Raw genomic sequence first — 12,438 nt, 5'->3', positions numbered from 1 at the left:
CTGAGCGGGGCGGAGCGGGGCGGGCAGGCGGCGCGGTGCGGCGCGGAGCGGGGCGGCATGGCGGACTACCTCATCAGCGGCGGCACCGGCTACGTGCCCGACGACGGGCTGACGGCGCAGCAGCTCTTCAGCTGCGGCGATGGGCTCACCTACAAGTGGGGACGGGGCCGGGGGAAGCGGCTCGGGGGGGTTTAAAGGGGGTTTGGGGGGGGTCTGAAGGGGTTTAGGGGGGGTTTAGGGCTGGGTGCTGAGGTCTCTCCCCGTCCCGTCCCCGCAGCGATTTCCTCATCCTGCCCGGCTACATCGACTTCACGGCGGACCAGGTGGTGAGTGCGGGCCCCCACGAGGCTTTTTTTTGGGCCGGGATCGTGTGGGTTTGGGGTCGCCGCCGCTCAGCCCTTGTCTCCTCACCCACACGCAGGACCTGACCTCGGCGCTGACCAAGCGGATCACCCTCAAGACGCCGCTCGTCTCCTCGCCCATGGACACGGTGACTGAGGCGGGCATGGCCATCGCCATGGCGGTGAGCGCTGCCCCGGCACCTCGTGGTGCACACAGCGAGGCCTGGCCCCATCGGGCCCCTCAGGGTTTTATCCCTGTTGGGGTGCCCTCAGAGAGGGCTCGTGCCCCCCTCGCCAGCCGCTCACGGCCTCCTCCGTGTCCCCGCAGCTCACCGGGGGAATCGGGTTCATCCACCACAACTGCACCCCCGAGTTCCAGGCCAACGAGGTGCGGAAGGTGAAGGTGAGTGAGCACGGGGGGCTCCCCGCAGCCGGGCTGGGGGCACAGCCCTGCTGGAGGGGCCACAGCCACCAGGGGAGGCTGTTAGGGGTGTTGGGGCTCTGTTTTTTTCACGGGGGTGGTGCTGGTGCGGCTGCACGTGCAAACCTTTTGCGCCTGTTGCACGTTTTCCTGTGCCCAGCGTGGGTTTTGAGGGCTGAGGGGGAATATTCCCCTTCATTTCAGCAAGGAGGTTATTCCAGGAACTCCTGGGAATCTAATGAGCCTTGAGCGAGCCTGGGTGCTGCTCCATGTCACATCCTGTTGGTGGGGTGGTTGCAGACCTCCGTGATCCACCAGGTGCACGTCCAACTTGTGCTCAGCCCAGCAGCACTGCTCAATCTTTCTTTTTAGAAATACGAGCAAGGATTCATCACAGACCCCGTGGTGCTGAGCCCCAACGACAGAGTGCGAGACGTGTTCGAAGCGAAAGCTCGTCACGGATTCTGCGGGATTCCCATCACGGACAACGGGAAGATGGGGGGCAAGCTGGTTGGCATCATCTCATCCCGAGATATCGACTTCCTGAAGGAGTCGGAGCACGACCTGCCTCTGGGCGAGGTGAGCGCCTGTCGGATGAGCGTTACGGTAGGAAGCAGCATGGCTTGTGGTGAGGAGAGGGGCCTGTGCGTGGCCGCGAGGAGGCTGTGCCAGATGGAGGTAGCAGGCTCCATGTTAGCTCTGCAGGGCTGCTCCGTGCTTCCAAGCGAGAGCATCTCCTTCGCTTACATCCCCTCTGTGACTCCTGCAGTGCAGGGACGAGCGTGGCTGCGCAGTTGGTGTTTGTGCAGCTCCTCCTGCGGGGTTATCTCAGTGCTGTGGGAGCCGTCCTCCCCACAGCTGGTGCTGCCCCTCGGTTTACAAGTTCCCAGTGTTGCTGCCGCTGTCCCGCGTAGTGTCTGGTGTGGGCTGGGGCTGCGGCAGCTGTGCTGAGCCCAGCGAGCCCCCACGCGCTGCTCCTCCTTTTCTGGATCGCCTTCTCCTTCATGTCTCATACAGGCTTTTTAAAATAACCCCCTGAACTTGAAGATTGATGGCTTCCTTTTCATAATGCTGCCTTCCCAAGCTCCCCTCTCGCAGGAGCACGCCGTGCAGCGCGGTGTTGATTCCCGTTAGCTCTGGTGCTGTTACTCGAGCTGCGTAACCGTACACCTGCGTGCTGTCGGGTTGCACCAGCGGTGCCTCGGGGCCGGCTGCTGCTCTTGACTCACGACTATTTTTAGCTCTTGCTGACCAAACCTGGTATCACATGCTCATCCTTGTTTGGTTTGAAATCTCCTATAAATACCCCTAACAGAAACCCTACAACAGGAGCAGGTTCTGAAAGTGTGCATGGCTCTTTGAAACGGTGCTGACCCATTCAGTAGAGCCGCACGAGAACCTCCTCTCATCCTTCCCGAGTGTCATTCAGCATCGTGGAGCTGGAAGCTTGCTCTTAGGGTTTGATGTTTGCCTCTGTCACCAGACGAGGCTAAATGGATGAATGGTCCCCTAGATCTTCCTCCGCACGAGGTCCAGCAGTGGTCTTGCCGACCCGTGCGTTGCCATCCAGTTAAACACGCGGCTCTCCTGCAGCTCAGGGAGATCCCACAGGCTTAGGGAGCACACCTGGCTATTTCTGTGATATTTTTGTTTTCCCAGGCTTTTCCTGAGATGTGGGTTTTGTCAGGGGCAGGATTTTGGGTGGATGCAGGCAGGGTGAACATCTTCCCTGATGGAAAATATCTATTCTTATGGTATAACTAACTAAAACATCCCTTCTTTTCTCTGCTGTGTGTGACTAACCCCCCTTCCTTGAGGTTCACTCTGCCCTTTTAGCTTTGCCTGGCCTTCTCGGGTGCCTTTTTATGGCAACATCACATGTGAGTTCTGTGGGTGGAAGGGGCCGCGCGGTCCCTCCTCAGCCCCTCTGCCTGAGGCGCCCTCAGCTGGAGCAGGTTGCCTGGGGCTGTCTCCAAGGATGGAGCCAGGAGCTGGGACTCTTCTGGGCCACCCTGCTGACGTTCGGTGTCACGGTGAAGGCTATTTTCTGTATCTCGTGTCAGATATCCCCGTGTTCCAGCTGCGGCCGTTGCCCTTTGCCTTTCTGCTGTGTTTTGGTGCTTGTTTGTCAGGGCGAGCGTGGGTGAGCGTGTTTGTTTGGAGTCAGGCAGCTCCTCTGCCCCAGTGACCTTCCCAGCAGCAGCGGGCTATTCTGAGCAGAGTCCTGCCAGAGCCCTGTGCTGGGGGCTGCTGCGAGCACAGGGCCGGGGGCAGCGTTTCTGCCGGGACAGCAGGGGGCTCTGGAAGCATCTCCAGCCCTTAAATGCCCGTGCCCTATTAAAAGGGAGGCTGTTTGGGTGACATCCCAAGCAAGGGTCATCCGAGAGCTTGCGGGTGCTCTCCCTCGGCTTGCTGAGGCCCTCTGCCATCTCCTGGCTTCACTGCACCGATGGGTTTGGGGGCTGAGCGTGACAGATCCCATCTGGCCACCGCTTGCACGGGGACGGAGCATTGGAGGCTGTTCCCGTGCGTGTCTGGAGGCGTGTTGCTGGGCTGTGGGCTCCTTTGTCTGTGGAGCGTTTCACGTGGGCAAAGGGGTTTGGTATTTTCAGATCCGTGCGCGGGAGTCTGTATGACTTGATCTTCTCCCTCCCACCAGATTATGACAAAGCGGGAGGACCTTGTTGTGGCCCCAGCTGGCGTCATGTTGAAAGAAGCAAATGAAATCCTGCAGAGGAGTAAAAAAGGTACCTGCGAGCGTCTGTGACGCGACGGAGAGCTGCGGGAGCGCGGAGCAGCACTGGGAGAGAGGGGGGCACGTGTCCCTGAGGGGGTGGAACACGGAGGGGCTGCGTGCCAGCACGAGGGAAGGAGAGCAGGGAGAGAGTGCCCGCAGCCCTCTGCCAGGGTACAGAGTTCACGTGCGTTCATCGTGAAGCTGTTTGAAGTTGGGGGATTCTTGGCAGCCCAGGGACTGAAAAGCGCCTGGCTGTCCAGCCACACATCTTCAGTTCTGGCACCAGCTTCAGCTCTGTTTGGGCTTCAGCTCTGTTTGGGGCTGGTAGTTTGACTTCAGCACGGTGTCGTGGATTTAATTATTACAAAGGTTCACTTTTCCTACAGTAAGTGTGAAAATACTGAGTCCTCTTCCAGCCCTGCCCGCTCCTCAGTCTGTTTGCTGAGCCAGGCCTGCTGGCACCCCCACCCGCCGCTAGTGAGGACAGGCAGGTTCATTTATGGATCCTTGGCAGAACGAGGGCTGGCCACAGGGTTGTGGTTATAATTAGAAAGTCGTTATTGCATAAAAATGTCAGCAATCAGCATAGCTCGTTATCTACAATTTCTAGCACTTAGCACGGTTGCACAGAATTCCCAGAATTCTCGCTCACAGGGATTATTCCCAGTTACACAGATTTTTCAGTCACCTGGGCCCTCGGCAGATGGGGTCAGATTCTTAGTAATGAGCACACGATAAAATAATCCTAACCCCGGCTCAGGCTCTGCCTGAGAACATGATCCCCTCGCTCCTCAGAGGCAGCAGAAGATGGTGGAGCCATCCCCGGCCACTTGGGACTGGCAGCTTTTGCCATCCAGCAGCAGTTCTGGCCCGAGTCCCACTCAGGGCTTGCAGCTGCTTGATTTTACAAGACCCGTGCCCCCCATGTAATTACGGATCCCCTTCCCTGGTGGGTGTCACCCTGTCAGCCCAGCACCTGGGCTTTGATAACGCTGATGGCTTTAATTACCCTGCTAATGGGTGTCCTCACACCCTGGCACCACAGAGGGGGAAAAAGGAGGAGGGAAGGTGATCTGAGAGCAGCCTGCTTGCACGTTATGGATGCTTGCCTTATTGTTGGTTATGCTAACCCTATTACCAGGAGCAGGAGCAGATTTGATACCACCTCTTTGATTCATCACCCCCTCGCCAGTTCCTGCCTGCCTGATGCTCCTGGGCTCCAGGGCTAACGCCTGGTGATGTTCTCTGTTTGTTTCCAGGCAAGCTGCCAATTGTTAATGAGGACGACGAGCTGGTGGCCATAATTGCCCGCACGGATCTCAAGAAGAACCGGGACTACCCTCTGGCCTCGAAGGACTCCAAGAAGCAGCTGCTGTGTGGCGCTGCTATCGGGACCCACGAGGACGACAAGTACCGGCTGGACCTCCTGGTGCAGGCTGGCGTGGACGCGGTGGTGCTGGTGAGCACGCAGGGGTGCTGCTGAGCCAGTGCTGGCCCCAGGGGTTGGGTGGGCTGGAGATCCCGTGCCAACAAATCCCTCTGACAGTGGGACAGCAGCAGGGCAGTCACAAAGGGACCTGTAGTGAGAAGTGTTAGAATGTGACCATTTATTGACCTCTTGGTTTCATTCAGGTCTGAGTCCCCATATTCCTCCGGCCTGGGAATTTGTGTGGCCTCCAGGGAATATGTAGGATGTGGCAAAGTTCCCAAGGCTGAGAAAAGAAATGCTGTCAGTTGACGCCATGCTGTGACGTTTCTAACTAGCTTTCTGTGTCCAACTTACAGTTTACCTTCAACTGCTCAGCGTTTGTTGTTTGCTTCTCTGCCTGGTGTTGTTCAGGGTCAGCAGCCCAGAGCTGCTCTGCCAGTCTCCACTCTGGCCTGTAAGCTCTCAGGCACAGCAGTCCCTGCTGGTATTTGCACATTGTTTTCTCATCGATTGTTGGCTTGCAAGTCTGCCTGCTCTGAGGGCAGGGCTGAGCAGTGCTGCAGCTGGAAATGTTTAACAGACACTGCCTGGGTCACCACAGACTGGCAGGGCGTGATCACTAGGTGGTCGACATCTGGTATTTCTGCTGCATAGCAGGGGGGATGCGTTCCTCCTGCCTTTGTTTCACCTGCAGTTTGAGACGAGGCTGATGGAGCAGTTGGTTTGTAGTGCAGCCAGACCTGCTGCTTGTTACTGCAGGTAGTGGGGAAGCTGCAGGATTTTAGAGTGAGGGATGCTCCTGAAGTCTTTATGATAAAACTGCCTCACATGGGGAGGTACATTGCTGTCTGGACAACAGCTTCTCCTCTGGTTCCATGCTCAACTTGGGGTGTTATATTTGGCTGCTCAGCCAGCTTAGCAGAGATCCCAGAAAGCACAGTAAAGATCTGAGGTTCTTCCAGAGCTGTATTTATAACCTTTTTGTAGAAATGTTGGTTGAAATTGGGTTTCTTTCTGTTGCAGGATTCCTCTCAGGGGAACTCCATCTTCCAGATCAACATGATTAAATACATTAAGGAGAAGTACCCCAACCTACAAGTTATTGGAGGAAATGGTAGGCATGTGTTGAAGACTTCTCATTTCTGGAGTATGTTTGCTGCTTAGGCATAGAGGGTGCTGCGGGGACGTGAATGAAATGAGCCAGTCGGTAAATGTCTGAACTTAAAATGGTGTCGTCTGGCTTGGGGGACAGAGGGAGACCGCTCTGCAGATACAGGGCAGTACCCTGCTGCTGCCACTGCTGCAAGTAGTTTGAAACCTTCATTCTGCAGCACAGTGTGCTACCCTGCTTGGTGGCCTCTAATTAAGAGCCTATACTTTAGCCTCTTCTACACACCAATTTAAAATTTTGGCTAATAATACTGAATATTGCTGTCTGCAGAGATCTAATGGAAACATTCCCTGCCTCAAGGGTGTTTGGCACCAGGCGGTGCCCCCAGCTCCCTCAGCCTTTGGGTGTGAGGTAGCCTGACAGGCCGCTGTCATCCCATCTAACGGGGGCAGCTGGGACAGAACTCGACTCCTGCTTTTGCAGAGAGGTGTGGTGGCAGGGGACAGGCAGCCCTGGCCCTGGCACAGGCACACAGCTGGTGGAGGGGGGGGTGTGCAGCCGCGGGGGCGAGCACCAGGGCAGAGCGGTGTCGTGCACGGATCCGTTTGTCTCTCTTCCAACTGGTTTCTGCTCCCCACAGTTGTGACCGCTGCTCAGGCCAAGAACCTCATTGACGCAGGGGTCGATGCCCTGAGGGTCGGGATGGGCAGTGGCTCCATCTGCATCACGCAGGAAGGTGAGAGGGATCGGCTGTCTCCCAGATAGGCTGAAGACATCCGTTCCGTAGAGGTACTCTGCTGAAAAGCAGCCCAGCCCGGACAGACTTCTCCCGCTGCGACGGCAGCGTCTAACAGCAGGCCGGCTCCTGCCCCTTTGTCCAGGACGCACATCCCTGGGCTCAAACCTTTGGGGTGGCAGCAGCAGCAAAGGCATTTCCCAGTACTGACCCGCACTGGGTAGAGCAGGTGTGGCACGTGTGGCTTTGCCCGGCAGGAGCCGCTGCCTCGGGGTGGGGTGGGCTCTGCGTGAGCTCTCCGTCCCCAAAAGCAGCCGTGGGGATGGGTTTAATGCACCAGGCCCTCTGCTCTCCTTCCCCCTGGCAGTAGTGTGCGTGGTGCTTGAGTATTGTCTGCTGGGCTCGATGCCTTTCTGCGACTTCCAGGCTGGAACGGGGTTTCTGGCCGTTGTCTCTGCGATTAGCTGGAGCTTGTGCTGGGCAGAGGCAGTGCCGCCCTTAGCTGAGAGGCGGAGAGGGCGTCCCCAGGGCCTGCAGGAAGGCTGCTCTGAGTCCTCGTGTTCTGAGCCTGGCAGGTGAGGAGGGGCAGAGGGGGCAGCGTGAGGTGCGAACACCTTGGTCTTTGCCACAGGAGGCAGCAAGAGGGTGGCCGACGGGTGAAGGCGCTGCGTTAGTGCCCCCCTGGTTGCAGCGTGGAGCCGTGGAGCAGCCCTGGGCCTGGGCTGTGCTCTCGCTTTGCCTGCTGCGGGGGGTTCCCAGCCAGGGCAGGCTGCCCCAGGTGACCTCTGCGGGGAGGCTGCGGTGCCTTTGGCCGCCTCCCAGCCGGCATCAGAGCGATGCCTCCACGGCAGGAGCAGAACCGGGGTGCTCATGTCCTGCTCTGGCCCCGAGGCAGAGGCGTGCTCTGCTCTGCAGCACGGTGAACGTCTCCAGAGGGTGCCACAGGAGGTAGGGCTGGGTGCTGGCCTGGGGGAAGGAGCAGAGCACAGCTAGAGCGTGGCACCCCACAGCAGATGGGGTTGCAAAACCCTTAACCACAGCTCCCCGGGTTTTTTGGCCCCTCTTTAGGACAAGAGCTTTGGTTCTCGGGGTTAGTGGGTTATTTCTCTGGATGGCTGCTGGGGCAGGGCGAGCATGCGCTGCGCACAGCCGGGCCTGGCTGCCTTGGGACTGGCTGTGGCTTGGCTCGGGCTAGGAAGGGTCTGCGAGGTCAGCTCTGTCCCACACCGTACGCTCTGCCTAGTCGCAGGTCACTGCTGGGGTCCTTTGTTCTGCTGCTGTTCTTCTGTCTCTAAAATGTGTGTGTTTGTTTTTGTTTAGCTGCTCCAAAGATCCCTCCAGACCTAAAGTCCCACAGCCCCAAATGCCCTTCTACTGTCACGGGCACCTATAGTAAGTCACTTGCCCTGTTCCCAACCCTAATTACGTGTCTTGAAGCAGGACCCTGATTTGGCTGCACATGGCCCTACTGCTTGTTTGAGAATAATTTAGCTGTAGATGCACTTGGGGTTTTGTGGCTTTGGATACTGGTTTTGAATCTGAAATTGAAGCTGAGAAGCCTTTCCGAATTCCTAAAGCAGGGTCCCAGCTGTCAAAACTGATGGCGTTCAGGCCTGGCCACCCTCCACTCCAAAATCCAGTCCAGGAGCCTCCTGGCAGCACCTGCTGGCTCCCTAGCTGGGCACACACCCGCTGATCCAGCACCAGGAGACAATCCCCAAGCAGTCCTCAATCCTCCTCTAGATCTGGCCCCAGCTGTTGGGAAGTTGTGCACTGGCTGAGCTCTGCCTGAAGCTGGCTCCCCTGGGGTCACAAAGGGACTGCCCGTGGCCAGCTTGGCAGCTGCATACCAGGACCACATCTTTCCCCGCTGATGCCTGATCCTTACGGGGAGAGAAAGGCTCCCCCCCGAGCACAGGGTGCAGCTCTGTCTGCTCAGCACTCCTCTGATGCTGCCTGAGCAGACGCTGAAGGTGACCCTTGGTTTTTGCCCTTCCTCCCTGTTCTGAAGCACCTCAGAGGGAAAGGGGTTTCTGTGGCAGATCCTGGAAGGTTTTCTCCAGCGGTTGATCTTGTAGGGCCACCCTTTGCAGATAGGCTAAAAAAGACAAACCCTCACCCCCACTACTTGGTGTGTGCGTGCTCTGAACCCTGCTTTGGAAGCCTGCACTTGGAAGCTGTGGCACTGGGCCCTGGGACAGCCAGAGCAGCGTGATGCTCCCAGGGGCCCCGAGCCAAGCAGTTCCTTAAAGGGCTGGTCTCAGTGGTGGCTGTCGTGAGGTTTCCGCAGGCTCCGTCTCCTGGTTCCGTCTATGGCACAGTGGCGTAGACCCCAGGCTTCAGACCCTCCCGAATCACTTCCTTCTCTCCACAGAGCTCTTTCTTTGCAGCATTTTGCAGCCCCAACGTGGCCTTTAGCAGCGTGGTACCAAGTGAGACCATCTCTTTAAGCCTAACGCCATTCATCTTGTACCTGGCAGACACTCCCTGGCTGGCTGAGACCTGGCTTGACGCAGTTTTGTTCGATTAAAACCCTTTCTTTCATGATCTCTGCCTGGCTTCCCTCTCTCAGCACTTGCTGCTGAGCTCTGGGAAGGGAGCAATCGCAGCCTCTTGGCCTTGGCAAACGTGTCAGGGATGTGCGCTGCCAGTGCTGCTGCCAGCAGGCTAAACCACACCTGGAGTCTGCACTCTGAAGTACTAATCCTGCATGTCCGTAATCTTATCCGCTGTATCAGACTAACTGTGACTGAAGAAAAGGCTTCCAGTTAATTGTGGGGAAGGGAAGTCTCCACGAGAGCAGCTTGTCTCAGCATACTTGCATGCCTGCAGCTGACAAACGTGTTACAAGACATGCCCTGTGCTGGTTTTCCCTCAAGCCTTCCATGCTCAGTGGAAAGCCTCTAACTGCTAGCGACTGGGAAGAGCAGGTAAATGCGGAGCTAACGAACTCCCTCCCGTGGGGCAGCTAAACTCCACCAAATGATCATTGCCTCGTGAGGCAGGAACAAAAATGATTCCCTGTACGCCGTCTAATCATCCTGCCCGTTGCCTTTTCCACTGCTGCATGTGTGTTTGTGTGTGTGCGTGCAGATTATATATATCTATATGCAAACACGTGTACGTGTATATACACATATCAGCTCTCTCCCAGCCAGCTGCCTCGCCGTGCCAGGGGCGCACCAGGCAGCTGCTGGCACACAGCGAAGGGCTGGCACTGCTAGGAGAAGGGGTGAGAGGCGGGATGTGCCTAGGGGTGCTCTGGAGAGGGGCTTTCAGAGCCTGCCCCGCTTCCTTCCCCAGCTCCCTGCCTGACTGGGAGGAGCTGGGAGTCCTGGCTCGCTCCCAGTGTTACCCCGAAGACCCCAGAGCCCAGGTCACCACAGCCCTTGGAGCTCCTCGGGGGATTTGTGCGTTCCTGAGTGCTGGAGCATGTGTGTGCTGCAAGCCTGAAGGGCCTGCTGGGGTGGGGACGCGCTGCTGCACGGCACCGAGCCCCCTTTTTCTGCTCTCTCCCCACCTGTAGTGCTGGCGTGCGGCCGCCCCCAGGCCACGGCGGTGTACAAGGTGTCCGAGTACGCCAGGAGGTTCGGCGTCCCCGTGATTGCAGACGGAGGGATCCAGACGGTGGGGCACATAGCCAAGGCCCTCGCGCTCGGGGCCTCCACAGGTGAGCACCCAGCATGTGGGCAGCCCCCCAGCAGGGGCTCTGCACGGCACTGGGCTGGGCACAAGGGTGCACACCCGACAGTTTTGGAGCCGTGCCCGTCACCTCGAGGGTTCGGGGGCCTTCCTGCTGCTGACACGCTGCTCTTGGTGATCCCTTGCACTAGTGATGATGGGCTCCCTGCTGGCTGCCACCACGGAGGCCCCGGGCGAGTACTTCTTCTCGGATGGGATTCGGCTGAAGAAATACCGCGGTATGGGCTCGCTGGATGCCATGGACAAGAACCTGGGCAGCCAGAACCGCTATTTCAGGTGAGCGATGGTGCTTTGGGGCAGCAGAGCAAGCTTTTGGGGCCCATCTGCTTCACAGACTTTCTCCGTTTTGCTCCCGTGCAGCGAGACAGACAAAATCAAAGTGGCCCAGGGGGTCTCTGGCGCGGTGCAGGATAAGGGCTCTATCCACAAGTTCATTCCCTACCTGATTGCCGGCATCCAGCATTCCTGCCAGGATATCGGTGCCAAGAGCCTGACCCAAGTCCGGTGAGTGCTTCCCCTCGCTTGCTTGTCCCTGGTCGGGACACGGTGCTGCCCTGGGGGGTCTCTGTGGGCTGTGCCCACACTGCAGGGCGTTCTGCCTGGTACACTTGCCAGCTCCAGAGCTGCAGGAGCGTGGTCTCCTGTGGCACGTTCTGTGGGCTGGGCCCCAAATGTGGTGGCATCTCGCTCTGCCTGGCTCTCGGGAGCACCACAACGATCCTTCTGGCCCCGGCTGGAGGAAGCAGTGCCTGCCTAGTCCCAGCTGCTCCAGCAGAAGGTGTCAGAGCCGCTTTTCTCTGCACTCTGGCACCTGACTGGCTGTGCTTCCTCCTCAGAGCCATGATGTACTCGGGAGAGCTGAAGTTCGAGAAGAGGACGACGTCTGCCCAGGTGGAAGGAGGGGTTCACGGCCTCCATTCGTAAGTGCCTCTGCCCGGGGCCAGTGCTCAGCCCTCAGCACCTCGTGTTCCTAGCTGCCCTTCTGGCCCTTTCAGGTCGGTAAAAGGTCTCTCTGGTTTGCTGCTGTCCTCGCAGGTACGAGAAGCGCCTCTTCTGAAGGAGGCCCCTTTGTGTCCGTCATTGTGCCACCCAGCCCTGTGCCACCCCACCCAGGAGCTGCTCGTGCTGCAGAGGTGCCATTCTTCTTGTGGGCTGCCTGGAGCTCCCTGTGTCTGTTGGCTGCTTCATCATCACCTTCAAGGCTCCGCCACCTACCCAGGAACAGTGCTGCTGGGCTGGAGGCTGGAGCCTTGCACGTGTTGGCCGTGTTTTACAATAAAAGAGGAAAAGATGTGCAGTGGGTGTGTGTCCAGAGCCCAAGCCAGCCCTCCCCTCTCTACGGCCCTTGCAGATTTGCCTTCACTGGCGCTGTCCTTCCCATCCTGCACCCTGAAGGGTGGCGGAACAGCGTGAGTGAAAAGGCAGGAAGTGCTCTGAGTTCAGAAGTATTAAAAAAATAAATACTTGTGTGCCTCCAGGCACTGTCACAGTTCCAGGGGCCTTTGCTGAGGTGTCCCTGAGAAGTCAGGAATCTCCCTCCAAGCCACTAAGGGGAGCTGACGTCCCCACAGGGGCACTGAGGGGAAACTCAAGAAAGGACAGTCCCTTGATAGAGCTGAATGGTTAACGCAGCTCAGGGCATTCACAAACCAGCCTGGCTGAGAGCAGAAAAGGGGTGGCCCCTGGGCAGGAAAAGAAAGGGTTGTCACGGGGCCTTTAACCGCTGCTGGGAGCTGCCAAACTGCTGCGGGCCCTGCTCTGACTGGTGCAGCGACGTGTAGGTGCTTGTGTAAGTGTGCAGACACACACCTGCCTGCACCCACGGGCCCTTCATAGCTGTGTTTTCCCAGGCTGGGCGCTCTCCTCGTCATCGTGTCCTCCCCTAAACATCCCCTAACGTCTCCCACCCCTGCACCACCCAGCCCTGCACCAACCCCATGCTGGAGGCACAGCCCTGCCCC

The 12,438-nt window shown here is 58.1% G+C and overlaps 1 protein-coding gene across 2 annotated transcripts; it reads left to right on the top strand.

Moving 5' to 3' along the window:
• Window positions 1–11,774, top strand: IMPDH2 (inosine monophosphate dehydrogenase 2). Of its 2 annotated transcripts, XM_082768372.1 has the most exons (15): window positions 1–155; window positions 278–326; window positions 422–523; window positions 670–744; window positions 1,135–1,341; window positions 3,422–3,509; window positions 4,759–4,958; window positions 5,952–6,042; window positions 6,680–6,775; window positions 8,096–8,167; window positions 10,302–10,445; window positions 10,609–10,753; window positions 10,838–10,981; window positions 11,314–11,397; window positions 11,513–11,774. In XM_082768372.1, exons 1-15 carry the CDS (start codon window positions 58–60, stop codon window positions 11,532–11,534), a joined length of 1,617 nt encoding a protein of 538 aa, XP_082624498.1. In that variant the 5' UTR covers window positions 1–57; the 3' UTR covers window positions 11,535–11,774. The 2 variants fall into 2 exon arrangements, with proteins under 2 accessions (XP_082624498.1, XP_082624499.1); XM_082768373.1 differs by lacking the exon at window positions 8,096–8,167.
• Window positions 11,775–12,438: the final 664 nt, after the last annotated feature.

Source organism: Aythya marila (genome assembly GCF_965140915.1).
Source record: "Aythya marila genome assembly, chromosome: 10".
NCBI classification, from domain to species: Eukaryota; Metazoa; Chordata; class Aves; order Anseriformes; family Anatidae; genus Aythya; species Aythya marila.
Note: the sequence above shows the minus strand (reverse complement) of the source record. Positions and strands in the feature narration are given on the sequence as shown.

Bases quoted from the DNA above. Each gene is read 5' to 3' on its own strand.
- IMPDH2 (XM_082768372.1), top strand. From the start codon at position 58: ATGGCGGACTACCTCATCAGCGGCGGCACCGGCTACGTGCCCGACGAC. The intron at 6,043-6,679 runs GTAGGCATGTGT...TGCTCCCCACAG, and splicing joins ACAAGTTATTGGAGGAAATG to TTGTGACCGCTGCTCAGGCC. The intron at 11,398-11,512 runs GTAAGTGCCTCT...CTGTCCTCGCAG, and splicing joins GGGGTTCACGGCCTCCATTC to GTACGAGAAGCGCCTCTTCT.